At 50.3% G+C, this 21,722-nt stretch overlaps 1 protein-coding gene across 3 annotated transcripts in view; it reads left to right on the top strand.

The window, feature by feature from the left end:
• Nucleotides 1-1,260: 1,260 nt before the first annotated feature.
• ECE1 (endothelin converting enzyme 1) overlaps nucleotides 1,261-21,722 on the top strand; it is a 30,110-nt gene continuing 9,648 nt past the window's right edge. Inside the window, exons 1-9 of one of the 3 annotated variants that reach the window (XM_044282460.1) lie at nucleotides 1,261-1,389; nucleotides 4,356-4,442; nucleotides 8,212-8,353; nucleotides 9,270-9,479; nucleotides 13,298-13,422; nucleotides 13,502-13,648; nucleotides 14,145-14,210; nucleotides 15,102-15,290; nucleotides 15,714-15,856. In XM_044282460.1, coding sequence (XP_044138395.1) covers nucleotides 4,356-4,442; nucleotides 8,212-8,353; nucleotides 9,270-9,479; nucleotides 13,298-13,422; nucleotides 13,502-13,648; nucleotides 14,145-14,210; nucleotides 15,102-15,290; nucleotides 15,714-15,856 — 1,109 coding nt within the window. In that variant the 5' untranslated portion in view covers nucleotides 1,261-1,389. Of the gene's footprint in view, nucleotides 1,390-4,006; nucleotides 4,073-4,313; nucleotides 4,443-8,211; nucleotides 8,354-9,269; nucleotides 9,480-13,297; nucleotides 13,423-13,501; nucleotides 13,649-14,144; nucleotides 14,211-15,101; nucleotides 15,291-15,713; nucleotides 15,857-21,722 lie in introns of those variants that run through there. The other 2 variants (XM_044282461.1, XM_044282459.1) reach the window with 2 other exon arrangements.

The raw sequence follows: 21,722 nt of genomic DNA on the forward strand, positions 1-21,722 counted from the left end.
TGACGGCGGCACATAAGGTACTTTCACACTAGCGTTAAAGTTTTCCGGTATTGAGTTCCGTCCTAGAGGCTCATAACCAGGGAAAAACGCATCCGTTTTATCCTAATGCATTCTGAATGGAGAGCGATCCGTTCAGGATGTCTTCAGTTCCGTTCCTTTTACGGTATTTAGCCGGAGAGAATACCGCAGCTTGCTGCTGTCTTTTCTCTGGCCAAAATTTCGTTACACCTTATTTCCATTGAAATGTATTAATGCCGGTACCAAGTGTTCAGGAAAATGCCGCATTGATGGATCTGTTTTTCCGATCTACGCATGCGCAGACCTTTTAAAAAATATATATATACCGGATCCGTTTTCTGGATGACACCGGAGAGACAGATCGGTATTTCAATGCATTTGTCAGCCGGCTCTGGATACAAATGATGTCTGTTTGCATGCGGATTTCCGGATCCGGCAACGGAACTGCCTGCCGGATCTTCACAGCGCTAGTGCCTAACTCTGCCGTCCTGGGGCTGTGGCACAGCCACCGAAATCTGGGACCTTCCTCCCGGATCCTGGAAGCTTGGGTGCTATGGTGAAGTTAGCGCTTTGACAGCCTACGCCGTTCATACAGCTTAAGGACTAGAGGGTGAACAACGAGGCAGGGAGCCATGGGGCCCGTTTGGCACCACCGGCGCATTCGTCTGGATCCTCGTCCGGAGGACGGCCGCCGGCTGGAAAGTAACGCTTGGAGTATAAAGTCCTTATGTATGCAGCCAAGTGGAGGACCCATAGTCATCGGCCCACCAGGAGGTACGGTCTATGGCCAGTACTCCCAGCTCACTGCCCACAGGAAGCCTGGGTCTCGGGGACCTCTGGGCAGGACTCTTTCCCAGTTGGATGGTGCCGTGTAGTAAGAAATGTATGGCGGGGACTCCATTGCTGCCCCATAATCTGCCCCTCCTTATATAAAGTCCCTCGGACGTTTTGTTTCCTTTGCTCACCATCCTCCAGACCTCTGCTTTCTGTCAGTGAATGGGAATATTCCTTGTTTACATCTGAAAACCTGTCCAGACTTGGCCCCGCCGCTGCACATCAGTGATCTGGAACTTGCGTTCCCTTTTGGGGCTGTGGTGAAACTACAACTCCCAGCATTCCAGGAACAGACATCCTCCCACCCCCCATAGCTGGATACATCCGAATGTTATGGTTGCTGTCCCCCTGCGCCGGGCAGGAAGCGGTTAAGCCTTGCCTGCTCTCTGATTTGGTGGGTGCGACTGTCAGGGAGCAGGGAGGGGCGGGAAGCAGAGCTAGTACCTGAGCCCTGGGAGGAGGGAGCGGCCGCCGCAACTCCGGAGCCGGGACCCCAAAACCACCGAACCCGGGGGACAGGCCGAGACTGGACACAAGGTAGCGGGGCTTGGAAGTTCCGGGGGGGTTAGTCCATGTAATGTGTAGCACTAGGGTGCAGTCTGCCCTGGACCCCAATACTGTGTATAGTATGGCAGTATTTTACCCCCCCCCCCCAAACCACAGTACAACTGTGCACCCCCACATTATACCCACTGTACAGCCTGCCACCCCCACATTATACCCACTGTACAGCCTGCCACCCCCACGTTATACCCACTGTACAGCCTGCCACCCCCACATTATACCCACTGTACAGCATGCCACCCCCACATTATACCCACTGTACAACATGCCACCCCCACGTTATACCCACTGTACAGCCTGCCACCCCCACATTATACCCACTGTACAGCATGCCACCCCCACATTATACCCACTGTACAGCCTGCCACCCCCACGTTATACCCACTGTACAGCCTGCCACCCCCACGTTATACCCACTGTACAGCATGCCACCCCCCACGTTATACCCACTGTACAGCATGCCACCCCCCACGTTATACCCACTGTACAGCATGCCACCCCCCATGTTATACCCACTGTACTGCCTGGCACCCCCACTTTATACCCACTGTACTGCCTGGCACCCCCACTTTATACCCACTGTACTGCCTGGCTCCCCCACATATACAGTCTGTACGACTGGCGCCCCAGGCTTTCTTGCCGATGCAGGCTGGCGCCCCCGCTATGCGCCCTGCAGTACAGCCTGGCCCTCCTGCATTTCTCGCTGTATGTCTGGCAACCCCCTTTTGCACCCCGTGGTACAGCCTGGCACCCCCACATGACAGCCTTGTCCATGTTGAGTTGGTGTTAATTTCCTTATCGTCTTGGGTTTTTCTACAAGTTCTGTGATGGCTCCAGCCTGTGTTGTGCTAGGACATGTGGTTCAGCCAGTGATCTGGGTCTCAGACCTCCTCGTCGGCCTCCTGTGTGACTCCAGAAGTTTCGCTGAAGTCCCTTCAGGGTCAGGTGTTCAGTGAAGGGATTAACCCTGTGATGCCCTCTGCTGGGCACCTGTTGCCACTTCTGCCCTGCAGACTGTTATTTCTGGTTTTCCAGGAGCAGAGATGTTTTCTGGGAAGTTCCTGACACCTGTTGTGCCGTGAGATCAGTGTGGGGGGATGGGGCGAGTGCCCGTAGGAGGTGGGTGCCAGCTGACCTTGAGTGGCCCCTTCCCTCCTGGATAAACCATTCACTGGAGGGTCAGGGATGTTGGCGCCAGACATGCATGTATGAGCCATGGACTAGCACTTTGGTGATGGCATGATTTGGTATTTACATCTCCCTCCCAAAATGTGTGCCACGGGCATGAATTCTGGGCCGTGTCCTGCCCTGTTAGTAATGTCCGGTGCCCGGGCATTCCTGACTCTGTACTGGGGGAAGTTGTCAGTACGGAAGATGTTACTCATCTTACTGGAAGTGCGACCGTGGTCTGTAGCACCGCTGCCCTGTACTCTTCAGTGGTACCCCCAGTGTGTTCTCGTCAGTGAGCAGCTGCCAGGCTGTGTACATAGCGGTGGTGCCAGCAGGAAGCCAGGAACTGGCAGGAGAAAAAATGACTTAATAAGAAAAGTAACGAGCGGCTAATTCCATTATGATGGATCAGAGCTCCTCAGGAGTAAAGCCAATAACCTGCTGGTTTTCCTCCCTGGGCGCCGCTGATCCTTGGGCAACTGCTGGGCAGGTTACTGTGCTCTTGGTCCCGGCTCTCTGTGTGCTGGGGGAATTTCATCTAGGTCTTTACATATACTGGACGGTCTTCAGTATTGTACCCTTGAGAAACCTTCTAGAAATACAACTCCCATAATCCACCCATTCATCTTTGTGTTACATGAGGGTTATCCTACACTGATCCTGAGTTACATCATGTAATATACTCCAGAGCTGCACCCACTATTCTGCTGGTGGAGTCACTGTGTACATACATTACATTACTTATCCTGTACTGATCCTGAGTTACATCCTGTATTATACTCCAGAGCTGCACTCACTATTCTGCTGGTGGAGTCACTGTGTACATACATTACATTACTTATCCTGTACTGATCCTGAGTTACATCCTGTATTATACTCCAGAGCTGCACTCACTATTCTGCTGGTGGAGTCACTGTGTACATACATTACATTACTTATCCTGTACTGATCCTGAGTTACATCCTGTATTATACTCCAGAGCTGCACTCACTATTCTGCTGGTGGAGTCACTGTGCACATACATTACATTACTTATCCTGTACTGATCCTGAGTTACATCCTGTATTATACTCCAGAGCTGCACTCACTATTCTGCTGGTGGAGTCACTGTGTACATACATTACATTACAGGATGTAACTCAGGATCAGTACAGGATAAATAATGTTTGTAGATGTTGTCTCTGCTTGTTAAGAATCTGTGTTTGGATGATTGGGTCAGTAGTCCATGATGGATGGGGGTGTTTGTGTCTGGACCTTGTTTTGTCCTGTAATTGAGTGTAATTAGAGGTCCTCCTCCTCTGCCCTGGTACACAGGGGGTTAATTCCGCCTCCCCTCCCTCATTGTGTGAGTGGCTGCTGAGTCAATAATGGCAGGAAGGAGGGAGGCGCAGAGTCCAAGATAAAAAAAAATATATACAAAATAACCCCTAGGCCTGGGGCAGAGATAGCGACAGCGGTGACCGGATGATACGGTCGGAGAACAGAAGTATGTGCCCCCTGGTGATGTGCCCCTTCGGGGGTGCAGATAAGCCTTACATAAGGAGCTTTGTTGTGGGTGGTCCTGTGGGCTGTAGTTGCTGCTCCTCTTGTGTTTTGACTTCAGATTTGATCTTGGGAGACGGTGGAGATGCAAGGCTGGGACGGCAGGAGGGTGGTCAGGGGTGGTGGGTGCTGGGCTTAGGACACCCCAGTGCCCCCTCATGTGACTGGCAGCTGTCATCCTGCTCATGGAAGTTCTAAGAGACTCTGTTGTACATTTCACTTTTCAGATGTCGTCCTACAAGAGAGCGACGCTGGATGAGGAGGAGCTGGTGGATTCCATCCATGAGGGCGAGGTGTACCCCAGCGGAGTCCAGGTAGGAGGAGGTCCTGCATGTCCCGCAGATGGGGGTCTCTATACATGTAGAATACTTAACTGGAGGAGCGGTCATATTTCTACCAAAGTTATAATGGGAGACTATCATTCACTATATAACCCCTGCTTGGAACTGTCTGTGTGTATGTATGTACGTGTGTGTGTGTGTGTGTGTATAGAGATAGATATAGATATATATTTTGACAAATGTAAGGTTATGCACATTGGAAGGAATAATGCAAGTCACCCGTACATACTAAATGGTAAAACACTTGGTAACACTGACATGGAAAAGGACCTAGGAATTTTCATAAACAGCAAACTAAGCAGTACAAACCAGTGTCAGGCAGCTGCTGCCAAGGCCAATAAGATAATGGGTTGCATCAAAAGAGGCATAGATGCCTGTGATGAGAATATAGTCCTGCCACGTTACCAATCACTAGTCAGACCACACATGGAGGACTGTGCACAGTTCTGGGCTCCTGTGAACAAGGCAGACATAGCAAAGCCGGAGAGGGTCCAGAGGAGGGCAACTAAAGTAATAACTAGAATGGAGGGACTACAGTACCCTGAAAGATTATCAACATTAGGTTTATTTAGTTTAGAATAAAGACGACTTGGGATACTTTCACACTAGCGACAAAGTTTTCCAGTATGGAGTTCTGTCATAGGGGCTCAATACTGGAAAAAAAACACTTCCGTTCATTCATTGTCAATGGGGACAAAACTGAACAGAAGGGAAAGCTCCAAAATGCATTCTGTTCAGTTTAGTTGTGTTCCCATACCGGAGAGCAAACCGCAGCATGCTGTAGTTTGCTTTTTGTCCTGGGATACGGAGCAAGACGGATCCGGCATTACCCCCACTGCAAGTCAATGGGGACTGATCAGTTTTCTCTGACACAATAGAAAACGGATCCGTCTTGGCAATGTTAAAGATAATACAACCGGCTCCGGCGCATGCAGATGGTTGTATTATCAGTAACGGAAGCGTTTTTGCTGAGCCCTGCCGGATCCAGCAAAAACTAGTGTGAAAGTAGCCTAAAAGGCGATCTAATAACTATGTATGAATACATCAGGGGTCAGTACAGAGATCACTCCCATCATCTATTTATACCCAGGACTGTGACGAGGTGACATCCTCTGCGTCTAGAGCAGGGATCGGCAACCTCCAACACTCCAGCTGTTCTGAAACTACAACTCCTCGAATCCTCCTATAGGCATTACCAGAACAGTAAGTGTGCATGCTGGGAGTTGTAGTTTCACAGCAACTGGAGTGCCGAAGGTTGCGGATCCCTGGTCTAGAGGAAGGAAACGCAGAAGAGGATTCTTTATGGTAAGAGCAGTGAGACTATGGAGCTCTCTGCCTGAGGAGGTGGTGATGGGGAGTTCACCAAAAGAGTCCAAGAGGGGCCTGGATGTATTTCTGGAGTGTAATAATATTACAGGTTATAATTATTAGATTTATTCTAGACTTCTATAGTTATTCTGATTGGAGTGGGGAATTCCCCCCCCCCTAAATTGAGGAAAATTGGCTTCTACCTTGTGTTTTTTTTTTTTTTTTTGTGCCTTCCTCTAGATTAACTTTGCAGATAACAGGCTGATCTGGATGGACAGATGTCGTTTTTTTTTTTTTCTTTTCAGCCTTACAACCGGTTACTATGTTACTGCACATGTTTCCTCCTTCTCAATCTCGCAGGCTCCAGCCCCTTGCTGTGCTATCTGCTCTCCATATGCAGATGGAGCAGACCTCAGTGCAGCGGCGGCGGCAGACTCTCTTCCTCCCAGATGGCGGTAGATGCAGAGCAGACCTTGGAGCAGCACCAAGCTGTTTTCCCCCAAAAAAAAACAAAACTGTGTCAGATAGTAATTGATGCTGAGCAGACCTCGGTGCACTGCAAGCTTTAGTTTTTCCAGAAGCGGCCATCGGATGTTGATAGCTGCAGATTGGGAGGAACATGGACTGTAAGCTCCATAGACAAGGGACGGGGGTGGGGAATCCAGGAGCTTGTGGAAACGCACAGCATGGAGCTGGGTGTGTGAAGATGTTTTACATTCCAGATGTGTCACCCAACAAAAAAAAAACACACACAATGGAAACCTGAGCTCTGCCAGGTAGACCAGGTTTAACCCCTCCGGCAATCTCTCAGTCTGGAGCTTATTACTGTGTGAGAGTCAGAAGAGGTTATAGAAAGTAGTGATCATGGGGGGCCGGGAGGTTTGTACACTTCCTGCAGGACTGTGGTCTTCTGTGATAGTTTTGGAAATTGCTGATAACTGCGAGCAATAGATCATGCAGCACATGGGAACCTGCAGGGTTGGATAAGAGATTTTGGCTCCGTACCACGTCGTGGTTTCCTCTGCTGTCTGGACCCTAATCTGTTAGGAGAGGGGGGGGGGGGACCATCCCTTTCTATATATTTTGCTTGTGTGCAGAGCTCTGGTGGACAATCCCAAAAAGCACCAGGACAGAGGGTCAGTGGGAGAGAAGTGTGCCCCCCCCAGGTCCTGGCTGGTAGGGTTTAATTTCCCCCTGTGGCCGCAGGGTCATGGGATTCCTTGGATGTTTTCATTTCTCTGAGCGGCTTTCGTCTGGATCCTCTCCAGATCGTCCTAATCTATTATCCAAACAAGGTGAAGGTTTCCCACATCTCATCTTACACGTGTTGGCGTGGGTGGACTGACGCTGTGTGCCATGTGCGGGTGGTGGTGGGGGGGGGTTGGTGTCATGGTGATCTTCTAGGGGGAAAAGAGGAGTATGGTGACCCCCCCCCAGAAATCTTTTATAAAATGGGGTACCGCACATAGTAGATGACGTCCTCCAGGTAGGTCGTAAATATCAGATTGTGGGAGTCCGACACCTGACATCCCCACGATCAGTTGTTTTGATCAGGTGCCAGCAACGAAACGGTGGACGGAACAGCAGACGCCGCCGTGCTCCGGGGTTCTGCTGAAAACAGCTGATCATTGGGGGTGCCGAGAGTCAGACCCTTCCCGATACCAATGACCTATCCCAAGTATAGCTGATCAGTATGTAAGTTCCGGAAAACCCCCTTTAAGAAAAGATTGGACAGGGGAGGTTCTAGTGAGGGGAAGACGACGAGTTACAGTAATCCAGATGGGAAGGAGTCGGGGTTCTGGAGATGTTCGTGAGGTGCAGGAAAGATCAGAGTTAGGGTCCATTCACACGTCCGTTTTTTTTCTTTCCTGATCTGTTCCGTTTTTTTGCGGAACAGATCTGGACCAGATCTGGACCCATTCATTTTCAATGGGTCCTGAAAAAAAAAATCGGACAGCACAATGTGTGCTGTCCGTTTCCGTTGCTCTGTTCCGCATGTCCGAAAAAATATAAAACCTGTCCTATTCTTTTCCGCAAAAAATCGGATCCTGGTACAATACAAAGTCAATGGATCCGCAAAAAACGGATGACATATGGAAACATTTTCAGGAACAACTGATCCGCAAAAAACAGACCGAAATTCGGGATATAGAAAAATACTGACGTGTGAATGTAGCCTAAAAGGACTTTTCCCTGGGACTGATGTGCGTTTTGACACTCTGGTCTGGTAGTGCAGGGGTTAATGGCTGCTATGCCTGGAATGTGCTGTGTCCGGTGACGTTGGCCCCTCAGCTTCCGAACCGTTGTGGCCGGCTGCTACATTCCTGACTCGTCCTTCTCATGACGTAAACACGAGGCCTCGTCCGGGGGACGCCATTCTCTGCCCCGCACGTCTCCTCTACGTATTTTACCTGCAGGAAATTCTCGCCCACAGGTGAATCTGCGAAGGGGGCGTCACCGCAGCAGCTGCTGGACTGACAGGACGCACGTAGAGAAGAGGCTTCTGGTGCTGGTGGTTGTCCTCGCCATCGGGCTGGTGGCCTGTCTGCTGTCCTTGGCGATCCAGTATCGGAAGAGTAAGTGAGAAGCGTTACTGTATCGCCAAATCCCAGATTTTCTAGACAGCCCCCTGTGAATAAGCTGCCATTGTATAATGGTTTCATTTTCTGCTTGCTGTCAGTGACTGGAGACATTCTTGTTTGCATCCAGAGGCTGAAATCCAAGTCTAAGTACTTTTTACAACTGAGGGTCTTGTTACAAGAAAGCGACTAGTGCGAGATCTATCGGTATATGTCATCCTGAGGGTTCATTGCAATGCGTAGTGCCAGCACAGGTTTTCGGCCTCTGGTTATTAATTAGAACGGGCATGCTCAACCTGTGGCTCTCCAGCTGTTGCAAAACTACAACTCCCATCATTCCCGGACAGCCTACAGCTATCAGCCTACAGAAGGGCATGGTGGGAGTTGCAGTTTTACAACAGCTGGAGGGCCGCAGGTGGAGCGTCCCTGAATTAGAACATTGCCATTCACTGATGCCAATCACAGATCTTGTTGAGGGATTGAAACAGTCCAAAAAATTGCGTAATGGGATACTATAATAAAATAGAATGGCGCAGCTTTATTTGGAGGACAGGAGGGTGGCGATGTTGCTGTTTTGAATAGAGCAGAGGTCGGCCCTCCTCCCCTCTTCCTAGCACAGAGGGGCCACAGCTCCTCGCCCCAGCTTGGCTTATACATCTATAGAGGAGGAGTGGTGCTGGGGCATAAGCGTAGTTAAAGGACAACTCTCATCATTTCAGCCACCCAAAGGTGGGTCATCGGGATTCCTGAGAGACGTGGCCCTGTGGCTGGCATGGTTGCTTCCCCTCATCTCATCTGCCGAAAGTTTATGTTCTAGCATCAGGCTTTGGAGAGGGGGGCATTTGACAGTAAAGGGGTGACTGTGGTGCCCACCTTCTTGACCTAAACATTGGCTCTCCTGTGTCTGCCGCAGATAATCGCACCTGCCTGTCGGAGTCTTGCATCTCTGTGACCAGCGCCATCCTGCGCTCCCTGGACCGTTCTGTGGACCCCTGCGAGGATTTCTACAGCTATGCCTGCGGGGGATGGATCAAGACCAACCCGGTCCCCGACGGACACTCTCGCTGGGGCACCTTCAACGAGCTGTGGGAGCACAATCAGGCCATTATGAAGCATCTCCTAGGTGAGTAGAGGCCTGCGTGTCACCCCTTATCTCCTAGGAGCACCCCTTCCACCCCGCTCCTTGTCGGCGGCTCTTACATGGGATGTCAGTTTTTGGAGGGCAGCTCCGGTGACGTCCACCATGATCTCTCCCGCCTGCCAGATGCATGGGAACTGGGACACCGTCCAACATCCAATTAATTCTGGGGCTCGCAGGTTGTGCAGCGGGACCTTGTAATGCTTCAGATTATGTAACTCCACATGAAAAGCCAGAGTCTTATTAACCCCGAGCCGCTGCCGCCCTGTGAACTCATCACAAAGCGTTTAATCTGGGAGAAGGGAATTGTTGCGTGACACAGTGTACTGCACAGCTGCAGACCAGACCTGTGCGTAACAATGTGTCACGAGCAAAGCAAATACAGCAATGTCATGGATATTGTATCATGACCTACTGCATTACACTCCAGGGCTGACATTTCCAACCATCCCCTGCTTGTTCAGTGTCTGCACAGATTACATTCTGGGAAAGTGTTATCTGAAGTGGGAAACACTAAGGCCCCTTTCACACTGGCGAGTATTCCTCGCGGATGCGATGCGTGAGTTGAACGCATTGCACTCGCACTGAATACCGACCCATTTATTTCTATGGGGCTGTTCACATGAGCGGTGATTTTCACGCATCACTTATGCTTTGCGTGAAAATCGCAGCATGCTCTATTTTGTGCGTTTTTCACGTAACGCAGGCCCCATAGAAGTGAATGAGGTTGAATAAGGGAAAATAATACAATCTACGGAACACCGATCCCAAGCCCGAACTTCTGTGAAGAAGTTCGGGTTTGGGTACCAAACATGCGCGATTTTTCTCACTCGAGTGCAAAACGCATTACAATGTTTTGCACTCACGCTGAAAAATCGCGGGTGTTCCCGCAACGCACAGCACGTTTTCCCGCAACGCCCGTCTGAAAGAGGCCTAAGGCTGCAGTCATTTTTAGAACCAATTGAAGTCTATTCACATGGCCGTTTCACAGCAAGCGAATAGTCCATAAATAAATTGGACATATCCTATTTTTGGCTATTTTCCTGGCCAGACGGACACCATTGAAATCAATGGGACGGTTTTCAAAGGCCATTAGAAAGGGCTGCACCCGTCTAACGGCCGTTAAACAGGTACAATAGGGGTTAAAATAAAAAATAAAAAAACTGCCTCATCCACTTGCAGAGGCAGTCACTGCTCTGGTGCTGAAGGACCTGCGCTCCCAGCGTGATGACGTCGCCATACTCTCCCTGCATGACCGGATCAATCTTCCTCCCGAATGTGACGTAGATGGGGCAACTGTGTGGTGGCTCCTCATTCATTGCTCTAATTTGCTCTGCCAGATTTATTTCATGTTGGCAACTTAAGGGCCGTGTCCTTTCTCGGAGGGGGGGTGTCCTTTCTGCTGTAGCGGTCTCCCTGTAACTGCCACAGCTTCTGAGAAAAGATACGGCTGGTGGGAGTTGAAGATTTAAAATTGAGCGTGTGCTGCCACCTAAATGAGGTGGACAAAAATGAAGGAAATGAACAAACAGCAGGTGGCGCTATACAGATGCAGTTTATTGAATAGCTCAGAGGCTATGCAAATTTTTTTTTTTTACATGCAATTACAAAAGTATTCAGATCCAAGTGCTTGTTTGAAAAATGTAGACAATATTTCATGGAACAACCGCTTTTAAGTAAAATTGAATGATACTTTCACACTTGCATTTTTCTTTTCCGGCATAGAGTTCCGTCCTCGGGGCTCAATACCGGAAAATAACTGATCAGTTTTATTCCCATGCATTCTGAATGGAGAGTAATCCGTTCAGGATGCATCAGGATGTCTTTAGTTCAGTCTTTTTGACTGATCAGGCAAAAGATAAAACCGCAGCATGCTACGGTTATATCTCCGGCCAAAAAAACTGAAGACTTGCCTGCCTGCCGGATTCCTCTGCCGCAAGTGTGAAAGTAGCCTTAGGCCTCTCTCGCACGGTTGTAGTGCTCTCTTGGCCGCATACGGCAGTTCCGCAATACACGGATCACCAGCAGAGTGCATTCCGCATCATGGATGCGGACCCATTCACTTGAATGGGTCCGCAAATCCGGAGATGCGCTGTGGAACGGAAGCACGGAACGGAAGCACTACTGAGTGCTTCCGTGGTTTTTCTGTTCCATGCTTCCTTTGCGCACAAATATAGAACTTGTTCTATCTTTTTGCGGAACGGACGGATAGCAGACTCCATTCAAATGAATGGGTCCGCGATCTGCATGCGGCTGCCCCATGGTTGGTGCCCGTGCATTGCGGACCGCAGCACTGGCCCGGCCAGCACAGGGTCCCTGTGAAAGAGGCTTTGTCCTGGAACCTCAGATGTTAAACCTTCACCTTGTATAAACCAGAGAAGTTCTTATCTCCAGAATACAGATCTGGCTGTGACCTTCAGAGGAAGCCATGGTCCCCTCCCCCACCCTGGCACTGCTGTTCAGTGTCAATACTGCAGATAAGAGGTTTGGCGTTTGCACAGACGCTGCTGACGCCCCACACCCAGGGGCCTAGGCTGCCCCCTGTCCATTGCCCTTCGCCGCAATACCGTGTCTTTGCAATTCGAAAGTCTGCAAAAGCTGTAACAAGTGCTGTAAAGGCCCCAAAGCATATAACTAAAGAACTGGTGATTGTGAGGATTTCCCGTACAGATCCCTGGGGGTCACCCTCTTGAAAATAGCCCCTGATAAATGCCATCCATGTTGTGATATCTGTACTTCAAGGGGAAGTACACGTCAGGGGCTAATATGTTGCAACGTGGTCCGACGCTGTGCTTAGACATGAGATCCTCTCCGCTCATCTGGTTTTGTTTTTTTGATGGGTCAGGAATGTAGGATTCGGGCTCACGTGGTGTTGACGTTGGGGAGAATTAAGGCTTTTTAAACTATTATTGCAGCCGTTGGTTGTGCTGGAAGCCAGATGGATTTGCTGAGGCCACAGTTTATAATGTCCCCTAGGACTTGAATGTAGGTTCTTGTGGTTCTAGTCTCGTGGAGGAGGATGACAATAGTGCCGCCTTATGGGGGAGGGTGGCGGTTGTACAGTATGCTGGTGTGAGCACTAGTTAATACACGGGCTGAGAATCTTTAAGATAACCGCTAACGAGCGTTCGTAGGAACACTCGTTGGCGATTATCTGGCAGTGCGACTGTACCGCCAGTTACTCATTGAACAAGTGATCGGGTCCTCCGATCGTTTTTGCACGCACAAAAATCGCTTGCTGGAAGCAGATCGTGCTGTGTGAACACGCTCTGCTGCGGGCAAACGAGTCAGTATGGGGAAGAGCGATGGCATTAGCGATCACTGCTCCCCATACCGTGGAGGAGATCGCTGCATTTAAATGCTCTGGTCTCCTCCACCAGCAAACAGAGGATTGTCCAGAAGGAACGCTTCCTTCTGGATAATCTGCTGCTCTGCCGTCCCGTGTAAAGGGACCTTTAGTAAGGGTGCATTTACACTGCTTCTGGTATATACATTAAAAAAACAAACAAAAAAAGTGGTATATTTAACAGGGGAGCCTATGGGTGACAGATGACCCTGTATAATTATATGGTAGCCTATACTGGAGGCATCCATTGGAGATATACAGTGAGTGAATGCACCCCGACCTTGGTATGTTGCTGCCTTTTGACCAGAGGAGAAATATTGAGGAGGACGAAAAATTAAGAAAAGAACAAACAGCAGGTGGCGCTGTACAGATACATTTTATTGAATGAGCTCACTGGCTATACAATATTTTTTTTATTACATGGAATCGCAGAAGTATAACTTGCATCTCTCTGTAGAGAACACGACCATGAACTTCAGCAGCGTTGCCGAGCACAAGGCGCAGAGATATTACCAGGCCTGTCTGAACGAGTCCAAGATTGAGGCGCTGGGAGCCAAGCCCCTGCAGGACCTGATAGAGAAGGTAGGACTGTGCGCGAGGGCAGAGGCCGGCCGCTGTGTAAGGCCCCGCGCGGTGATCTCACCACTTCCTCTCTTTGCAGCTTGGTGGCTGGAACGTCACTGGGCCCTGGGATAAGGATAACTTCCAGGAGACGCTGGGGGCAGTCACCGCTTATTACCGCATCTCTCCGTTCTTCTCCGTGTTTGTCAGCGCAGACTCCAAAAACTCCAACAGCAACGTCATCCAGGTGAGGAGCAAAGCCGCAGCCAGGGGGCGACCACCATGCCTACCGCTAATGTTCAGAAGCTGTGTGAATCCTCAGCTGGTCTTTTTCCCGAGTTGCATCTTGTCTTCTACTCCTGTCGCATCTAGAGCTGCAAGCACAGTCTTGTGTGATATCTTATATTTTGCCGCTTGGAATCCCCCTTCACTGTGCCGGAAACACATTCCAATGTGCACTGTGATATTGCATCTAATGATCATCAATAGTGTTGCAATACGACACATGACGTTGCAAAAATCCGCGCCTGATGGATTTTGTCACATGCAATCCTTACGCCATTGACGTTAATGTAAATTGCACGTGACACGTGACTCGCCTATGACTGCAGCTTTCTGACTCCGTAGCCCCAGCCTGAAATGTTTAGGATTGGTGCTGGTTTATGTAGTGCGGGAAGGGGGGCACTTACTGTAATGAGCCCCATGTCTCCACCCATTGTTTATGGCGCTGTCTTCTCTCCCAGATAGACCAGTCCGGCTTGGGGCTGCCATCGAGGGAATATTACCTGAATAAAACTGCTAATGAGAAGGTAAGTGCTGGCCGTAGACCCTACAGGGAATTTTCCTGGTGGGCCACCTGAACCCTCCTCATAGCCGCTGGATGGGTACATAATACTGGGGGAACTATGGGGTCATTATTAGAGGAAATCCACCCAGTAGCGACGGCTTGGTACTGTGGCTCACATCTCGCCTTCTAAGAGTTCATTCACACGTCCGTAGTGTATAGCGGATCCGCAATACACCCCGCCGGCCCTCCCCTATAGAACTGCTTGTTCTTGTCCGCGATTGTTTGCGGCGCCACGGACCGGAAGTTCGGGGCCACGGCATGGAAATGCGGATGTGGACAGCACACTGTGTGCTGTCCGCATCTTTTCTGTCCTCATAGAGAATGAATGGGTCTGTGCCCATTCCGCAAAATTGCGAAACGGATGTGGACCCATTTGCGGACGTGTGAATGGATACTAAGCCCCCTGCTCCATATCTTAAAGTGAACTGGAGGAGTAGGACACAGTGTGGTAGCTATTGATGGCCACCACAGAGGGACAAGCTTCAGGGGGAGGTATTTTGTGCTGCATTGTGGTATTGCTGACCCTGCCAACTTGTATTGGCCCCATCTACTTGTGTTGCCCTGCCTTCAGTCAGTTTAGACCAGGCATCCTCAAACTGCGGCCCTCCAGCTGTTGTCAAACTACAACTCCCACAATGCCCTGCTGTAGGCCGATACCTGTAGGCTGTTCGGGCATGCTGGGAGTTGTAGTTTTGCCACAGCTGGAGGGCCACAGTTTGAGGATGCCTGGTTTAGACCCTCCTACAACATTGGGGCCACTTTAAGTCCCCAATCCACCCCTGCTGGCGGTCTTGCCTCTGCCCTTCCTATGTGCATATTGGGGATTCATCTTTAACTGTTCTCCACCATTCAGGTCCTTACCGGCTACCTCAACTTCATGGTGCAGCTAGGAGTTCTGCTGGGGGGAGAGGAGAACATCACGCGGGCCCAGATGGAGGAGATCCTGGACTTCGAAACCGCTCTGGCCAATATTACCATCCCGCAGGAGAAGAGACGAGATGAGGAGCTCATCTACCACAAGATCACGGCTGGCGAGTTGAAGGTATGTGCCACATCTGTCCTGGTGAGGATATCTGGTTTGCAATGATAGCTTTTTTTAGATTAGGAGTTGTCTATATATCTGCAGCATCTTCACTCTGTGGCATCAGGAGGTGAAAATGGGAGGAGGAGAGAGTCTTGGTTCTCTTACCGCTGCCACGTGGGAGTTCATGGCACAGCCTTGTGTTGCAGTGATGTTGCCCAGTGCTGATGGCTGTACTGAGCGGTCATGCTGCTTGCATTGTAAACATCAGACAGAACAAATTGTTCTATTACTTTAGCTCAGCCTGGGACATTTTTTGAGCTCTGGATATCCAGGTCTCCCCTGCCTGTGAATTATGTGGCGTCTGCTGTACTATGTCATCTATGTATATATTTTTCTGCGGTACTTGGTATTTCATGGCACCCTCCCCTGTGTCCTCCACAGAATCTGATGCCAGTGGTAGACTGGATCTCCTTCCTTCGAACTGTTTTCCATCCTGTCGAAATCAACGAGACCGAACCTGTGGTGGTTTATGCGAAAGAATATCTGATGGACGTGTCCCAACTCATCAACCGCACTGAAAAAAGGTAAAGGGGCTGATCAGCGCACCGGGCCGCGCTGATGGCCGGTGACGACAAACATGGGCTGCAATGCATTTCAGCTTTTCTAGTTTTCTGAGAAAGCGAATTTGCCCGTTAGGCCCCATTCACACGACCATATTTATGGTCCGCATCTGATGCCGACATGTCCTGTCGGCATTGGTATGTCTGTTCCTCAGCCCTGAAAAAGGATAGAACATGTCCTATTCTCTCATTAAATGTTTTATTAAAGTTTCTCGCTGGTATCATTGGGGGACACAGGACCGTGGGTATAGCTTGCTGCTGCCACTAGGAGGCGACACTAGGCTGAAAAGTGATAACTCCTCCCCTGCAGGCTATACCCCCTCCAGCCTGGAGAGAGCATATCAGTTTTTAGCTTAGTGTCGTAGGAGGCAGACCTCCCTGCTTAGCAGGGTGGCTCTTTTACAATTTTGTTTTTATTTTATTTTATTTTTTTGAGGTTAAGGGGCACAGATTCGCATGCGTCTCTGTCTCCCTGGGAGGCTGGCCGGTGTTGCCTGCTCCACCGCCCTGCCTCCCCCCAAGAAGACAAAGCGGACCAGGGCAGCCTCGCTCCCCTGCTTCCCGCCAGCAAGAGGGCCACCTACTCTCCAGCCCTTCTCTACCTGGACCCCTGATGCCTGGTGCCAGCGGTCGTGGGGTGGCCCTGCTGGTACAAGACTAAGGGTGAAGACCACAGATGAAGACAGGTGAGTTTTACTGCTCCTCCCTGTCCCCCTCACATGGCCACCTTCTGGAGGGGGTAACGAATCCTCCACCCGTCGCCCAGCTCACCTCGGTAGAAAGGGTTAATCCCATTCCGCGGCGGCGCCATCTTATTTTCACTTTCCCGATCTAAAACAGGCGCCTTCTGCGCCCTATTCCGGTCCCTGCTCTCCGACCGACCGGGTGGCTTCCCGGCCGGCCAAGCGACGCATCTTCTCGGCGGCTCCTTCTGGAGCCCGCTAAGCCGTCCCAGGAGAGCAGGCAGAACGGTTCCCCATACTCGGCCGGACGCCGCAAAAATCTAGGCCCCGGCTTTATTCGGGCCTACCTTTTTATTTCTTTCTTTTCCCTCCGGCCACGCTAATTTACTCCTCCGATGGGCTTACGCGGTCAGTGGACACAGGCGACCGCATTCCGGTCATCGCTCCAGGTACGCTCTGTGCTGACTAGCGGTGAGTCCGGTCGGCCGGCGTGATAATTTAGTCCCCGGCTTTGCGGCCTTCTAGGCCGGACCTTCCTCCCTCATTTCAGGCCCCTGTTTACTCTAGGTTTCTGTCTGCAGGCACAATGTGCCTTAATATTGCAGTATACAGCCCTTCCTGACCTCCTCTCCATATCAGGCTAGGTCCTCACCAAAAAAAAAAAAAAAAAAAAAAAAAAAAAAAATAATATATATATATATATATATAAATAAATTATGCGCATACAGATCCTGCCTTCCTCAGCACACAAAATCCAATAGATTGCCGTTCTAAGCGGGACCTGGATTCTAGTAGTCATACCGTATCGCCATTGGTGCTACCTGTCTTCAGATGTCAGTGATATCACCTCAAGCAATGGTGGTTGTTCGTTCATTGCTCATTCCGGGGGTTGACTGAGAGCCCTCCCAAGACGGGTAGAGCGGGTGTCTGTTGCGACGTCCCCCGCTAGTAGGGGTTTAGTCCCCGGTACGGATCACAAGTTTCCTTTCCGGTCTCCCCTCGTGGTGGATAACTGATCTCCTTATCCTCCTGTCTAGCTGACCAGTAGTCATGGGTGGTACGGCTCTGGAAGCCCATCTCTATTTTTTTCACGGACCCAGGGTTCCTCGGGTATGGTGGAGGCGTTGGACGTCGTAGTCGAACTTCACCCGACAAGAGTTTTTCTCTCATCTTTGTTCCACTCTTCTGCCCTTCCAGGCAGCGTTGCCGCTTTGTTGAAATATGGTCACTGACGGGGTTTCCCATCACTGGCGGTGCTCTCATTGGCTTTACTATCCCTTTCCCGTGGGGCATTGATCCTTTGACCTGCAGTGGGGCACGCCTGGCTCAGGCGTTTGTTTCTTAGTGATTCTCAGGCAGCTTCTCTCACTAGAATTCTCACCACCAGCCTCTATGGCTATAAGGGCGTTGGTCTACCGATATTCCGCTCCCTAGGGGGTGTTCTCTGGGCCAGAGGTGAATCCTACGGGCTTGGCCTTTTTAGTTCTGCTTCCACAGCTGCGGCCAGGAGACAGCTGTTGGTGGCGTTATTTTTAATTTTTATTTTTTTCTCTGAATTGATTTGCCTTCTTGTGCGTACTGTTTTCTTTGAGTATGGCATAGGGCAGTGTTCCGTCCAGGATCCTCTTTTTTCGCAGAAGGTGGTCGCCTTTCCACGCCTCGCAGACATGTGTTTCTTTTCTTTCTCCCTCGTAGTACATGGACCGAGCTCTCCATCAGCCATGTGATTTGGCCTCTGAACTTGCTTGTCCTTGTCTAGCACTTATAGCCCTACGGACTTCTACCAATTCTTATCTTGGGGTCCTTGTCAAGGCTGCGGCCTCCAAGGGATGTTTTTCAGATTGATCCGTTCAACAGTTGCTCGGGCATGCGCCTTCGGGTGAGCAACGCCCAGCTGAGTCTTGGCCCACCCGACCTGCGGTCGGCGCTTCTCGGGTCCATCTCCTTCAGGCAGTAGCTTCCAGTGTGGAAGGCGGTATCTTGGTCTTCCGGGCACACGTTCATCAAGTCTTACCGGGTGCCTTCCTAGGCGCCGGCGGGTACTGTTCCGGGCAGCACATTCTTGCAGGCGGCAGTGAGTTACGCATCCTCGAGGGTGTTTCTTCTCCATGGGCATGTGATTTGTTCCCTCCCCGTGGACTGCTTTAGGACGTCCCACGGTCCTGTGTCCCCCAATGATACCAGCGAGAAAACGAGATTTTTGTGAAACTCACCTGTAAAATCTCTTTCTCGCGTGGTTCATTGGGGGACACAGCTCCCACCCAGTGATTTCTGTTTGCTGTGATTGTTGGCGGTTGTGGAGCCGGTATGGCCCCAGTTCTGGTTGGCTCCGGCTGGCGTTGGTCATTTGTTGGTGGTTTACCGTATGGTTATTTTTTCCTACTCCTATTGCTTGGGCACAAACTGATATGCTCTCTCCAGGCTGGAGGGGGTATAGCCTGCAGGGGAGGAGTTATCACTTTTCAGCCTAGTGTCGCCTCCTAGTGGCAGCAGCAAGCTATACCCACGGTCCTGTGTCCCCCAATGAACCACGCGAGAAAGAGATTTTACAGGTGAGTTTCACAAAAATCTCGTTTTTCATTAGAACAGATGTAATTCAAGCTCTGTGTTACATACATAAAGTCGAGTATCAGGAGGGCATAACCGATGCATTAAGCATAAAACCTAGTGGTCCACACAACCTCGTGGAGCCAAACATTAAATAGAATAAGAACAAAAGAAAAAGTTAGAAGAAAAGAGAGAGAAAAAAAAAAGAGCATGGAAAGAGGAAAAACATTGGACAATAGGAGGGGGGGGGGGGGGGGAGGAGAAAGGATTGAGGGAGGGGAAGAGTAGGGGAGGACTTGCAGCCGATGGATTTGGAGTTTACAATTGTGTGTTTCGGAAGGTTTCCGAGGAACAAAACGTGTCCCACGGGCCCCAGGTCTTCAGGTGTCACACTTATAAGGTCTTCCATTCTCTGGTATTGAGCCATCTGCTCAACCCATTCCTCCAGAGTGGGAGGAGAGGTGGATTGACAATGTCGTGGAATTACCGCCTGAGTCATGTCAGAAGGGAGTTCATGTAGGCAGGGATATTCAGGTCAAGCACAAATAAAAATAGAGCTTCAGGGGCATTCTGGATAGGAAAGCCTGTTACCTCCCCGATTATCCTGTGTACAAGGTTCCGGAAGGGGCGCAATATGGAGCAATGGCACCAAATATGAATCATCGTGCCCTCCTCTGTCTGACACCTCCAGCATCGATCCAACATTGTGGGGAACCATTTATGGAGCAATGTAGGTACTCTGTACCACCTGGATAGGACTTTATAGCTCGTTTCTTGAGCCTTAGTGGAGATCAGTGCTTTGTGTGATAGAAGGAAACATCTATTCCATTGGTAAGAGGGGAGTTGGATACCCAAGTCCTGTGCCCAGGCCCGGCAGAACGGAGGAGGGCACGAAGAGCGTCGGCTCACCAGTAGTTTGTATATAGTGGATATGTTCCTGAAGACTGCTGAGGGGGAGATGCACATTTTCAGGTCAACATTCAGGAGGGAGATAGGCCGGTACCTGGCGCAGAGGCAAGTCTTTACCTGATTTTGGGATGACCGCGATATGAGCCTCAGTGGTCTGTGTCGGGAAGGGAAGACCTGGGGACACCACATTGAACACCTGGTCAGGATTTTAGGACCGCTTGAAGTTCTACCTTGGTAAATGGTGTTTCCAAGCTGGCTGATTCTAGTGCTGTTAATTTGGGAAGCTGGGGAGGGGGTTCAGGCGTTTGATCCGACCGTGTTGGAGAAGCTCAGGGCAGATTGTAGAGTTCTGAGTAGTAGGAATGAAAGGAGGACGCAATGTCCGTGGTTGTGTGGACCATATGATTCTTGGGTTTTTTAACAGCGGGCGTATTCGAGGCAGCCAGCATACGCCCACTCTTGTTTCTATACTCGTAGAATTTGCTGCGACATAGTTGGATCAAACCTTTAGAAGATGCTTCTAACAAACGTTTAGCGTCTAGCCGTGCGTTTTTGAAGGTCATGCAGGATCGGCAAAGAGAGTGCTCGTTTGTGGGCAAGTTCCAAGGAGGCAACCCTCTGCAGGGCCAGTTTAAGGGAGTGTGCTTTCTCCTTCTTGAGACGGGAGCCATGTTTAATGAAAATTCCAGGCAGGATGCATTTTAGGGCCTCCCACTTCATTGGGAGAGGAGTGGTTGTAAGATCAGGAGCGCACACCGGGTCAAGAAGGGGGATTCATTTAACCGCCATGTCCACTCAGCTTTATAAGAAAGGGTAGGTTCAGGGAACAAAATATTGGGGCATGGTCCGACCACAGAATATTGCCGATTTGTGTGGATTCCAGCCACGTTATGGCCGACTGTTAGAGGAGAATGCAGTCTATGCGGCTATAGGAGGAGTGAGGGGCAGAATAAAAAGAGTAGTCTCTATCAGCTGGATGTTGGCGGCGCCAGGGATCGCATAGTTGCAATTGAAGTAATGCCCTTTTGACTTTTTTAATTGTGGAATAGGGGAGAGATGCGCGTCCAGATAAGTTACTGAGCGTTGGATCTAGGGTAAGGTGAAATTCTAAAACTGCGCCTACTAAAAGGAGGCAAAAGAAACAAGAAATGGTGCAAGGCACAAAGAGGGGCAAAGCCATCATGGCTGTGAGCTAACGGTCCTCTTTTGGATCAGTAGGTAGTCCCTCAAGTGATGGAGGCGGAGGGGGATCCCCATCCAGTGCCCACGGGTGGTCGCCTCCTTCATCCTCGAGGTGTTGTGCGACCGGTCTGGAGGTCTCGATGTTTCTGGCATGGGCAAGCCGGGCCTAACTCTGCGCTGTGGGAGGATAGTAGGCCAGGGACCTAATTCGATTTGCAGGAGGTCCAATTAATGGAGGAAGTGAGGAAGGTCCCCAGGAGTACGGATGATAGCAGTATGTCCTTTGGGACTGGCAAATAGAGCAAAGGGGTAGCCCCATCGTTAGGGGATACCGCTGTCTTTAAGGAGGTCCAGCAACGGGCGCAACACGGCGCTCTGTGACAAGGTGTGGCGCGAAAGGTCCTGCAGCAGTGTGATAGGGACTCCCTCGTGTATCAAGGGGGAGATTTGTCTGGCTTTAGACAGGATCTGGTCTTTGATGCCATAAAAGTGGATTCTGCATATGATGT

This window comes from Bufo gargarizans, chromosome 2, assembly GCF_014858855.1.
Source record: "Bufo gargarizans isolate SCDJY-AF-19 chromosome 2, ASM1485885v1, whole genome shotgun sequence".
In the NCBI taxonomy this organism is placed as follows: Eukaryota; Metazoa; Chordata; class Amphibia; order Anura; family Bufonidae; genus Bufo; species Bufo gargarizans.